This window comes from Dermochelys coriacea, chromosome 1 (genome assembly GCF_009764565.3).
Source record: "Dermochelys coriacea isolate rDerCor1 chromosome 1, rDerCor1.pri.v4, whole genome shotgun sequence".
NCBI classification, from domain to species: domain Eukaryota; kingdom Metazoa; phylum Chordata; order Testudines; family Dermochelyidae; genus Dermochelys; species Dermochelys coriacea.
In genome coordinates, this window is record NC_050068.2 from 19,173,964 (window position 1) to 19,186,794 (window position 12,831).

At 42.2% G+C, this 12,831-nt stretch overlaps 1 protein-coding gene across 1 annotated transcript in view; it reads left to right on the forward strand.

Moving 5' to 3' along the window:
- ANKRD42 (ankyrin repeat domain 42) overlaps positions 1 to 12,831 on the forward strand; it is a 51,398-nt gene that overhangs the window by 12,034 nt on the left and 26,533 nt on the right. Inside the window, 5 exon segments of the mRNA XM_043504102.1 lie at positions 6,705 to 6,867; positions 8,674 to 8,781; positions 9,784 to 9,903; positions 10,652 to 10,749; positions 10,751 to 10,785. Coding sequence (XP_043360037.1) covers positions 6,705 to 6,867; positions 8,674 to 8,781; positions 9,784 to 9,903; positions 10,652 to 10,749; positions 10,751 to 10,785 — 524 coding nt within the window.

The window sequence follows — 12,831 nt, forward strand, 5'->3', positions numbered from 1 at the left end:
AGAGAGGAGGAGGATGTGAGTGAGGAAGGCTCCCTCCTGGCTGAGTGACCAACATGCCTACAAACGCTGCTGTTGCTTCTGCCACTCCAGCTGGTGAGCCTGGCTCAGCTCCTGCCCCTTCCCAGCACGTATGAAGCTGCTTCCTCAAGGGCTGGAGCCAAAGGGTTAATGACTTTGCGGGGAGGCATGCAGGGTGGAGAGGGTGGTTATTCTGAACGATCCTTCCTCCCCACCCTGATCTGTGTAGACTGGAAGCCCTACTCCAGCATCGGGTAATGTCATGTCATATAGCACAGGGATGTGACTGCATTGCATTTATTTTGCTTGATTCAGAGAAGCAGCCGTGTTAGTCTGTATTCGCTACAAGCTCACGAAAGCTTATGCTCAAATAAATGTGTTAGTCTCTAAGGTGCCACAAGTACTCCTTTTCTTTATCCTGCTTGACAAACTGTTAAAAATATGGTTAAGCATGGCCCTGGGGCATCAGGACACCTGGATTTTATTCCTGGCTGTACCATTGATGACTCACTAATAAATGAAGCTCACTGAGGTTCCTGATTAAAGTCTGCAAGTGGCTCAGACAGAGAGGTTATGATTGCTATTATCATAAGATCTTTCCTTCTGTGTGCACTTTGAAATACCCCCTTAGAGGTTCAGTGTGTAGCTGATTTATATTTTTTTTTTACTAATTAACAAAAAAAAATTGAAGTCTCAACGTTGTTTCTCCCTCACGGGGCTCAGAATGAAACTATTGTTCATTTTTTGAATTTTTTTCCAGATTTTTTTACGTCAAGAATGGTACTGAAATTTTCTCCAAGTTGGTTATTGATGTTTTTGTTTGCTGAAAACTGGGTTTTCTGTTAATGAACAATCTCTATAACCACTTTGATAATAGTTTCAATAAAAAATTCAATACAATGTGACAAAGCGGGAGGATAGCTGGGAAGTAGTACTGAGGTATTGGGCATCTGGATTACCTTTACCCTTTCAGGTTGCAGATCTCAGTATATCTGCAGTTTTAGAGGGCCACTGTCCATTCCATAGAAAAGGGGGAGTGCAAACTTCTCCCTCTTTACCAATTAGGTGTTTCCAAGGACATGCCACAAGTCAAAATTCACCATGTTTGCCAGCCCTTCTGTGTGTTTGTGTTATGGAAAAGATTATTTAACCCAAACTCATTGCATTAACATTGTCAAAATGCCCACATGTTCTTCTCATTGAATACAGTAGGTCAGATTCTCAGCTGATGTAAATCAGTATAGTTCCATTGAGGTCTGTTGGGTTACTGTCCTAATGATACTGCTGACACTGTTTCTGAAAATAAACAAACAAAACAAATAACTCCTCTCCAAAAGAAAACAAAAAATCCCCAAAACCATCAGCCAAAAATAAGCTCCCAAGATGGTTGAGGCCTGGACCATCTCTTTGTTCTGTGCTTGTACAGCAGCTAACACAGTGGAGCTCTGGGTTCACAACTGAGGCTTCTCAGTGCTACTGCAATACAAATAAATAAATAGCAATAATATGCAGAGATAGAGAGAGGAGAACACGTGTTAGGGACATTCATGCACTTTTTACATAAATTGCTTGGTGCTTTTCCTAATAATACTTAGATGTATATGCTTTAGCATCTAAAATTGCTCTACAGCATCGAGTAAGCATTATTATTCCTACTTTGCACAGGGAGAAATTGAGGCACAAATAGGTTAAGCCCCACATTCTGAAACTTGTGTGATCTGTAACATTGGACCCTGTATCTGTGAGGATCCTCATCACCTTGGCAAACCTAATGAAATAACACAATAGTGCACTCTGATACCACTGCTGTGGAAGATGGTTCTTTGCTGACATCTTATTAGCCATTTTGGGTTACTTTTAAACTTAGCTGTCTGAAGTTAATGATCTAGAACCATACATGGGCTCATACCAGGCCATTTATTTAGGTTTGCAAATTTTGGCCCTAAGCGACTTGCCCATGGTTACGCAATTAGTTTGTGGAAAAACCCAGAAGAGAACTGATGTCACCTGTTTCCCACTCCAGTGCCAGATTCTCTGGATGATACTGTCTGTAAATTTACAGCCTGATCCTGCATCACCAAAGTCATTGAGACTGTTTGCCAGAAGCTGGGAATGGGCAACGGGGGTGGATCACTTGATGATTACCTGGTTTCAGAGTAGCAGCCGTGTTAGTCTGTATCCGCAAAAAAGAAAAGGAGTACTTGTGGCACCTTAGAGACTAATAAATTTATTTGAGTATAAGCTTTCGTGAGCTACAGCTCACTTCATTGGATGCATTCGGTGGAAAATACAGTGGGGAGATTTATATACACACACAGAGAACATGAAACAATGGGTTTTATCATAGACATTGTAAGGAGAGAAGGAGTACTTGTGGCACCTTAGAGACTAACAAATTTGTTAGTCTCTAAGGTGCCAGAAGTACTCCTTTTCTTTTTGCGAATACAGACTAACACGGCTGCTACTCTGAAAACTGTAAGGAGAGTGATCATTTAAGATGAGCTATTACCAGCAGGAAGGAGGGGGGGGGAAGGAGAAAAACCTTTTGTGGTGATAATCAAGGTGGGCCCTTTCCAGCAGTTAACAAGAATGTCTGAGGAACGGTGGGGGTGGGGGTTGGGGGGAGAAATAACATGGGAAAATAGTTTTACTTTATGTAATGACCCATCCACTCCCAGTCTCTATTCAATCCTAAGTTAATTGTATCCAGTTTGCAAATTAATTCCAATTGAGCAGTCTCTCGTTGGAGTCTGTTTTTGAAGTTTTTTTTATTGAAGGATAGCCACTCTCAGGTCTGTAATCGTGTGACCGGAGAGATTGAAGTGTTCTCCGACTGGTTTTTGAATGTTCTAATTCTTGGCGTCTGATTTGTGTCCATTTATTCTTTTACGTAGAGACTGTCCAGTTTGACCAATGTACATGGCAGCGGGGCATTGCTGGCACCTGATGGCATATATCGCATTTGTAGATGTGCAGGAACCACTGTTGTGTCCCCTTGTGGCATGCAATAGTTTTGAGAGTTTAGTGTACTTTTTCCTTTGTAGAGAAGCAAGTGTTGTGTAGATGGCTTGTCTAGTTTTTGTAAAGTCCAGCCACGAGGAAGTTTGTGTGGAAGGTTGGTTCTTTATGAGAGTATCCAGTTTTGAGAGCTCATTCTTAATCTTTCCCTGTTTGCTGTAGAGGATGTTGATCAGGTGGTTCCACAGTTTCTTTGAGAGTGTGTGGCACAAGCTGTCTGCATAGTCTGTGTGGTATGTAGATTGTAATGGATTTTTTACATTCAGTTCTTTTGGTATGATGTCCTTCTGTTTACATTTGGAGAGGAAGATGAAGTCTGTCTCTTTCTGTACGAGTTTTTTCATGAAGTTTTTCTACATGCCACAAGGGGCCACAACGGTGGTTCCCTTAACCCACCCAGCAATATTGTTAATCTGTCCAACTATACTCTTAGCCCAGCAGAAGAATCTGTCCTATCTTGGGGCCTCTCCTTTTGGCCCTCCACCCCCACGAACATGATACAGTTCTGTGGTGACCTAGAATCCTATTTTCGACGTCCTCTGACTCAAGGAATATTTCCAACACACCTCTAACCAACGTATTAACCCACAGGGACCTTCCTACCAAGACTACAAAAAGAAGGATTCTGGGTGGACTCCTCCTGAAGGTCGAAATAACAGACTGAACTTCTACATAGAGTGCTTCCGCCAAAGTGCACGGGCTGAAATTGTGGAAAAGCAGCATCACTTGCCCCATAACCTCAGCCGTGCAGAACACAATGCCATCCACAACCTCAGAAACAACTCTGACATTGTAATCAAAAAGGCTGACAAAGGAGGTGCTGTCGTCATCATGAATAGGTCGGAATATGAACAAGAGGCTACTCGGCAGCTCTCCAACACCACTTTCTACAAGCCATTACCCTCTGATCCCACTGAGAGTTACCAAAATAAACTACAACATTTGCTCAAGAAACTCCCTGAAAAAGCACAAGAACAAATCCGCACAGACACACCCCTGGAACCCCAACCTGGAGTATTCTATCTGCTACCCAAGATCCATAAACCTGGAAATCCTGGACACCATCATCTCAGGCATTGGCACCCTGACAGCAGGATTGTCTGGCTATGTAGACTCCTTCCTCGGGCCCTACGCTACCAGCACTCCAGCTATCTTCAAGGCACCACTGACTTCCTGAGGAAACTACAATCCATCGGTGATCTTCCTAAAAACACCATCCTAGCCACTCTGGATGTAGAAGCCCTCTACACCAACATTCCACACAAAGATGGACTACAAGCCATCAGGAACAGTATCCCCAATAATGTCACGGCTAACCTGGTGGCTGAACTTTGTGACTTTGTCCTCACCCATAACTATTTTACATTTGGGGACAATGTATACCTTCAAATCAGCGGCACTGCGATGGGTACCCGCATGGCGCCCACAGTATGCCAACATTTTTATGGCTGACTTAGAAAACGCTTCCTCAGCTCTCGTCCCCCAATGCCCCTACTCTACTTGCACTACATTGATGACATCTTCATCATCTGGACCCATGGAAAAGAAGCCCTGGAGGAATTCCACCATGATTTCAACAATTTCCATCCCACCATCAACCTCAGCCTGGACCAGTCCACACAAGAGATCCACTTCCTGGACACTACGGTGCTAATAAGCGATGGTCACATAAACACCATCCTATACCGGAAACCTACTGACCGCTATTCCTGCCTACATGCCTCTAGCTTTCATCCAGATCACACCACATGATCCATTGTCTACAGCCAAACTCTACGATATAACCGCATTTGCTCCAACCCCTCAGACAGAGACAAACACCTACAAGATCTCTATCAAGCATTCTTACAACTACAATACCCACCTGCTGAAGTGAAGAAACAGATTGACAGAGCCAGAAGAGTACCCAGAAGTCACCTAGTACAGGACAGGCACAACAAAGAAAATAACTGAATGCCACTAGCCATCACCTTCAGCCCCCAACTAAAACCTTTCCAACGCTTCATCAAGGATCTACAACCTATCCTGAAGGATGACCCATCACTCTCACAGATCTTGGGAGACAGGCCAGTCCTTGCTTACAGACAGCCCCCCAATCTGAAGCAAATACTCACCAGCAACCACACACCACACAACAGAACCACTAACCCAGGAACCTATCCTTGCAACAAAGCCCGTTGCCAACTCTGTCCACATATCTATTCAGGGGACACCATCATAGGACCTAATCACATCAGCCACACTATCAGAGACTGTTCACCTGCGCATCTACCAATGTGATATATGCCATCATGTGCCAGCAATGCCCCTCTGCCATGTACATTGGTCAAACTGGACAGTCTCTATGTAAAAGAATAAATGGACACAAATTAGATGTCAAGAATTATAACATTCAAAAACCAGTTGGAGAACACTTCAATCTCTCCGGTCACTCGATTACAGACCTGAGAGTAGCTATCCTTCAACAAAAAAGCTTCAAAAACAGACTCCAACGAGAGACTGCTGAATTGAAATTAATTTGCAAAGTGGATACAATTAACTTAGGTTTGAACAGAGACTGGGAGTGGATGGGTCATTACATAAAGTAAAACTATTTCCCCATGGTATTTCTCCTCCCACCCCACCCCCCACTGTTCCTCAGACGTTCTTGTTAACTGCTGGAAATGGCCCACCTTGATTATCACCACAAAAGGTTTTCCTCCTTTCCCCCCCTCCCCCTTCCTGCTGGTAATAGCTCATCTTAAGTGATCACTCTCCTTACAGTGTGTATGATAAACTTATTGTTTCATGTTTTCTGTGTGTGTATATAAATCTCCCCACTGTATTTTCCATCAAATGCATCTGATGAAGTGAGCTGTAGCTCACGAAAGCTTATGCTCAAATAAATTTGTTAGTCTCTAAGGTGCCAGAAGTACTCCTTTTCTTTTTTGATGATTACCTGTTCGGTTCATTTCCTCTGAAGCACCTGGCATTGGCCACTGTCGGAAGACAGGATACTGGGCTAGTTGGACCTTTGTTATGACCCAGTATGTTGTTCTTATGTTCTTGTCACAGACGTCAATGGGACCAGGATTTCAGGCCACAATAACAAGCTGATGGCTACCTTAGAAATTCAATAGCTATTAGTAATACCAAGCAACACAGGATGATCAATAGAGTAAGTGTAGCCTAATGAACTGTGCACTGGACTGGGTTCTATTCCTGGCTCCCCTGCTGGGTGACCTTGGGCTTGTCTCTCTGTGTCTCAGTTTCTGTAAAATTGGGATAATGATGCTTACCTCCTTTGCAAAGTTCTTGGAGACCTGCTAATGACAAACACTATGTAAGAGCTAAGCATTATTATGGACAAAGAACCACTCCCTACAGTAGTCGTCATTCTGGTGTCAAAATATACTAAATGATAACTTTATCTTTCAGTAGGTTTGATGGTGTGATAAAGGTTCTCACAGACATAGCATCCAGTCCTACAGCCCTCATTCTGAAAAAGTTTATATTGCCTACTAGGGATGGGGAGTTTTGTCAGAGTAAAGATCAGGTTCATTATATTGCTGCCGAGCATCTTCAAAACTAATAAACATTTCCATGTCAGCATCTTCTGATTCGTTCCATGTTTCATGTCCCCACAATGTCATCCAAGTGGTTAATGACCCTTTGTTGTTCTTCAACAGCTGTCAAAAGAAGCCAAATTATGCTAACCTACATGAGACAGTGAAAGCCGGTGATGTAGAACAACTTGCATCAATGGTAAAAAGCGGAGCCAGTATTAATGAGGTGGATTTAGTCCATAAATTTACACCTTTGCACTGTGCAGCACACTCTGGAAGCCTGGAGGTAAAACATTTTTTTAGATCTAGGACAACAAGGATCTTATGGATCAATGCTTTCCTTCTCAGGATAGGAGAGACTGAAAACAGGCTTGCAAGCTCATGCTGGTCTGGCTGAATCAATAATCTTTTTGTCTATTTATTGCTTAGTAAATCCATTCAGCACTAGTAAAGCAGGAACTTATGATGAATATACACTTTAAATATGATGCAGAAATTAATATATTAATTTTTAAGTTTTCTAGACTTATTGTGCCTTTTCCATGCCCTAGGCATGTTATATGTATTCAGCGTCGCAGGATTTCATAGTACATTACAGAACAAACCGGAAGAGACTTTCCCAGTCCTAACATTGGCTCCATTTATAGTCTTCCTTACAGACTCATGCCTTCCTCCATCCCTCAAGCAACCTGTTTAGTCCTCCTCCCCTTCACTTCAGGGAAAGCCCAGGGAAATATGTAACATTTACAGAAAATCCTAAAAGTAATCAAATCTGGGCTCTGGCCAACTAGATGAAAAGTGAATTTAAGAGCCATTGATTTCAGCTGAGAACTGTGCCACCAGCTCTGTTCCCTCTTATACCAATGGAATCTTAGTTTGAGTACATCACGTGACTGAAGAAGGACTTGACAGGACTGTAACCATTTAGAGTTTTACAGATCAAAATCAACACCGTGACTATTTACCCGTAAATCAGTTGACAACTACTGCACCAGTGTTATGAGCTTCCAGAGATTAAAGGCTGGGCTACCACATTCTGAACTAGCAGCTGTGTCATGTTGTAACCTCGTGTGGAATGCACTGTAGCAATCTAACCTTGAAGCGACAAATGCATGCATAACTATGGCCATATGCCACAGGAAACTGCTTGCTAAATGCAAGTAATAAGAAATACATTGCTGCTTTCCACGTATCCAGAAACCACCAGGGAGCTAACAAGACCTCCAGGTATTGGTCTTTAGAAACAAACTGTGCTCATATCCCATCAGTCTGGGCTGTTCCTATAACTTCTGCCATTTTTCCAAGATTCCCCCACCCTGTAAGTCAAGCTGTGGTCTTGTTTGGGTTGAGTCTTATCTAGCCAACCTTCTCCAGTGCCCCAGTCATAGAGACAACAGAGGAACCAGTGATGGAGCCTGGCTTAAATTGCTGCTGGAGAAAATGTTGTACACCTAACAAATAAAGTTTTATCTCATGCTCTGGAGGGCACCTAGAGTTGCTGGAAGTGACCTTTAGAGCACAAAATAATACCTCTGAAAGGGAGGCTTAGTTATGGGAAAATGGGAGGAGAGAAAGGGTACCACAAGTCCAGGAGTCTAAACAGAAAAATATAGGAAGGCAAAGGGTTGATATTTTTCTTGGTTTGCAATAAACATAATCAGAATTGCAGAGAAGTATGTTTGTGCCCATTTCTCCAATTTTTAAATTTATCCCTTCACTTTCATAGTGGAAAGATACATTACACAAATAGCCCTATAGGTTACATCTTAAATCTTTTAAAATTGAAATGTAAAATTACATAAGCCATACTGTAAGATCAGTAAGGCATGCTTGGGTCCGCTTTACTACGCTATTGGTACATTTCTTGGATGGATGAAGGAATGAAGCTGTAGCTTTCTAATGCAGCAACAACTTACTAATGTATGCTCTGTTGTGATTTATTGTAATAATGGAGAATTCCGATAATGCTTTGAAACATAATATCAACTGATAATTTGCAGTGAATTCCCTATTAGAACTGTATATTGGATCCATGATAATAACCTATATTTAAAACAAATGTGAATGTCTTTGTCTTTGTTTTGATTGGTAGTGTCTTCACTGGCTGCTCTGGCATGGGGCTGATAAAACAGCTTTAGCTATAAGAGACTGGACAGCAGCTCACCTTGCTGCTATCAGAGGTCATGATGCTTGTATGCAGGTAAGCGTAAATATTGACATCAAAAGTAAATAGGGCCGGTCCTCACCCATTGTGGAACTGTGACCGTTCACACCAGCTGAGGATTTACTCCAGTGTTCTGAAAAGAAGTGGTAACAAGATTCATACTGTACACCATGGTGGGGTTTTCAAAGCTGTATAGGATATTTAGATGCCAACTGGACATCTGTATCCCTTAGATTAGTGGTTCTCAACCAGGGGTCCGGAGTACTCTGGGGGGCCATGAGCAGGTTTCAGGGGGTCCGCCAAACAGGGCCAGCATTAGACTTGCTGGGGCCGAGGTCAGAAAGCAGAAGCCCCGCTGCATGGGGCTGAAGCCTGAGGCCTTGAGCCCCACCACCTGGGACTGAAGCCAAAGCCTGAGCAGCTTAGCTTCATAGGGGCTGCTGTGGCATAGGGCCCCAGGCAATTGCCCTGCTTGTTACCCCCTAATGCAGGCCCTGGCTTTTATATGCAGAAAACCAGTTGTTATGCCACAGTTGGGCTGTGGCGTTTTTATAGCATGTTGGGGGGACTTCAGAAAGAAAAAAGTTCCCTGCCTTAGATAGCTTTGGAAACCTCAGCTAGATATTTTCAGAATTAGAAACATTTCTGATTATAAATAATACACAATATAGATCTACCTATACATTCTTATTATGTTCTTTATTGTTTGTACAGTGACAGTGCCTAGAAGGCCAGTTGGGGACCAGGACCCCATTATATTAGCTGCTGTACAAACCCAGAATGCAAAGATGGTCTCTATCCCGAAGAGCTTATGATCTATGTATAAGGCAAGAGACAACAGGCGGCTATAAGACAGAGAGATGGGGCAGCACAATATACTGCATTCATTGCTATGAGAGAAGACAACATCCATGTACTTATTTAATACTCCTTCCTACTTCACCCAGAAGTTACTCTGCTGACAGTATAAAGTAATCCTCCCAGGCGACATTTGCTATTTAATTTTGTAAACTGAATTTCTGCTTTGTATTTATTTAGGCCCTTGTAATGAATGGAGTAAACTTAACAGCTCAAGATGACCGAGGATGCACTCCGTCACACCTAGCTGCAGCCCATGGACAATCATACACTTTACAAACCATACTCCGGAGTGGAATGGTGAGGAAATGTTATCTTCTGAGGGGATTTTTTTTTTCTTTTTTCGAGAAATGGTACACTTGCATTATACCATTACAACTCCCTACAGGAGGGCCAAATCATGGTATACTTTTGCAAACAAAAACTTCCATTGATTTGATGCGACTTAGGACTGTAGGATTTGACCTGTAGTTTAGTTATTGTGTGTGCGCATTGGTGAGAGCATACTTTGTTTAAATTAATGTTATTTATTCTGAGGCATATAAGGAAAATGATCCAAGAATTTAGAGAGAATGAATACTTTGGAAAAGTAGAACATTTCATTAGCTGATAGTGACTTAGTTAAATAGAGATCAAAAGCTTTTATTATCATGATCTTTTCAATCATAATATTTTTAGCTTTAAATAAATGCATATTTATATCTAACATATTGTGAGCAGCAACATGGCCAGAGTATGTGAAAAATGTTATGTGTATATATATAGTGTGTGTGTGTGTGTGTGTGTGTGTGTGTGTGTGTGTGTGTTTTAATTTTTTAAATAAAACAAAAAAACATAGGGGAAAGTATGTATCTATATGCCTATAAATGGGAAAATTTGTTCATAGCATCTTATTTAAAGTAACTTAAAAGTAATATAGGTTTTCATAACTGTTTTGGTTACCTACTATATACCTGATTTCTATTTACAAATATAATCTCTGATGTACATGTTGTTTCCACTGAAACATAAAGGAACTAAATAAATGAACCTGCTGCTTTCATTCTAGGATGCAAATGTTTCAGATAAGAATGACTGGAAGCCAGTTCATTATGCTGCTTTTCATGGCCGCTTGGGTTGTTTGCAGCTTCTTATTAGATGGGGAGCTACTAAATGACGTGGATAACAATGGAAATCTTCCAGGTACCTTGGGGAAAAAGAAGTCTACAGCTCTAACTTTTGGCTTTTAGTTGTTTTGTTATGTGAATATTTAGCAAATGATAAGCCATATAGACTAGCAATATTTGCTAACAGATTTCACACAGTTGCCACAGTTATCTTCTAAGAATTGGGGGAATTTATGTTATCCATAATGCTGATGCATGGTAACTGTTAGTTAATGCTGACTTTTTTTAATGGAAACCAGTGATGAGTTTCATCAAACACATTCTATGGCACTTTCCCATTCCTATATCCCAAGTTGCAACTATTGGGCCATATTCTGAACTTGGTGGCACTGGAATAAGTCTGGAGTACCCCAGTGACTTCATTGGAGTTATTTCAGATTTACATTTGACTGAGATCACATTCTGGATCATCTGATTTTGTCCCAATTCTATCTCTTCCCCATCCCTGGCTCTTCATCCAAGTCCCATTCTCATCACATACAAAGTTCCAGTCTCCATTTCTCAGTCTCTCATCCTAGTCCCAGTCTCCTTGCCCAGCAGGTCCTAGGACTTGTCCAGATGAACATTTAATGCACAGCATGCTTGAGTGTAAATCTGCATCACACTAGCATGTTGCATACTAACTGCCCATATGGACTCTGCTGCTGCACACTAAAAATTCCTGAATGCACTATGATCTACTCTGCTTTGAAACAGAAGTAGATCAAAGTGCACTAGGAACTTTTAGTGCATGGTGGCAGGGTCCACACGGACAGTTAGTGCATGGCAGGCAAGTGCAAGGTAGATTTACGCTCCATTTTATCATGCACTGTTTGTCTAAAAAAGCCCCTAGTCTCACCCCTTCAGAATACCCGTCCCAGTCCCCCACAATGTCGAGTCCCCTTGTCCAGCTGGTCCCAGTCTTCCATTGCCTGGTCTTCCCGTTCTGTCTCTCTCTCCACCCAAAACTCCACTCACCACCCACATACATTCCACTGGCTCCCTGCTCCTAGCCCCAGTCTCCCTTCCCAGGCTTCTCATCAAATATCAGTGTCATCCCCTGCCAGCTCCTTTTCCCAGTCTCTTGGCCCAAGCAATCTTTGTCTCCTCTCCCAGGCTCCTTGTCCCAGTCTACTCCTCCTGCCCTGCTCCAGATCTGGTTCTTGTCCCCTCTGCATTTGAATCAGGCAGCTTCTTCCTGTACATTGCCTTGGCCCAATGATGGGGAGTCACTGAGAGTATAGGAGAAACAGTCTCCCAGTTCTCAGTTCATGTATGGACCCAGAATCAGCATGACCTGCAGCAGATGCAGGAAAAGTCCTGCTCAGCCCTGGATTGGAGCATGCCCAATATGGACGGAATCTTCAGGGAATTTAGCTGCTAAAATCTAAGAAGTCTCTACTGAGCATGTGCAAACTGCGATTTTTTTAAAGGCGTATAACTTGGCCAAATTTGGAGGGGGAGAAGGGATTAGAACAAGGTAAGGATGGCAAAAGGCATATCCCTGACACAAAGGCCACCTGCCTGCCTAATTTCAAATCCCTGCTCCAAAGTGTGGAAGTGCTAGACCTTTTCAAAGAAAACCTTAACAGAGTTTTTGAAATGGGCAAAACAACATAATTTGGCTGAAATTAAATGACGACAACAACAAAAAATCAGCCTGAGGCAGATGCCTGGCATGGAAAATTTCAGCCTAAATGGTTAAAGTTCAGCAAAGTTATAAGCAACTGAAACAGGATCTTATAATAATAAGTGTCGGGCCACCTTGCTAATAGGGAATAGGCAGTACTACCAGCCCTACTTACAATATAATAATCTGTACCTAACGTTAAGCATATATATGTTGAACTCACCTCTCCCTGGGAAACTCTGCATCTGCTTGGGTGAAATCCTGACTCCACTGAAGCCAATGGTAAAATTCTCATTGACTTCAACGGAGTCATGATTTCACCCCTTGAATTCTGGCCTTATGCAGCAGGCATTTTTACTGCAGAGCCTCATAGAATTTGCATGGAGTGGAAGGGTGTGCATAGTTTGTTAGATAGTTCCTTTAGTTTACACATTGCAAGAATTTACTTAAATG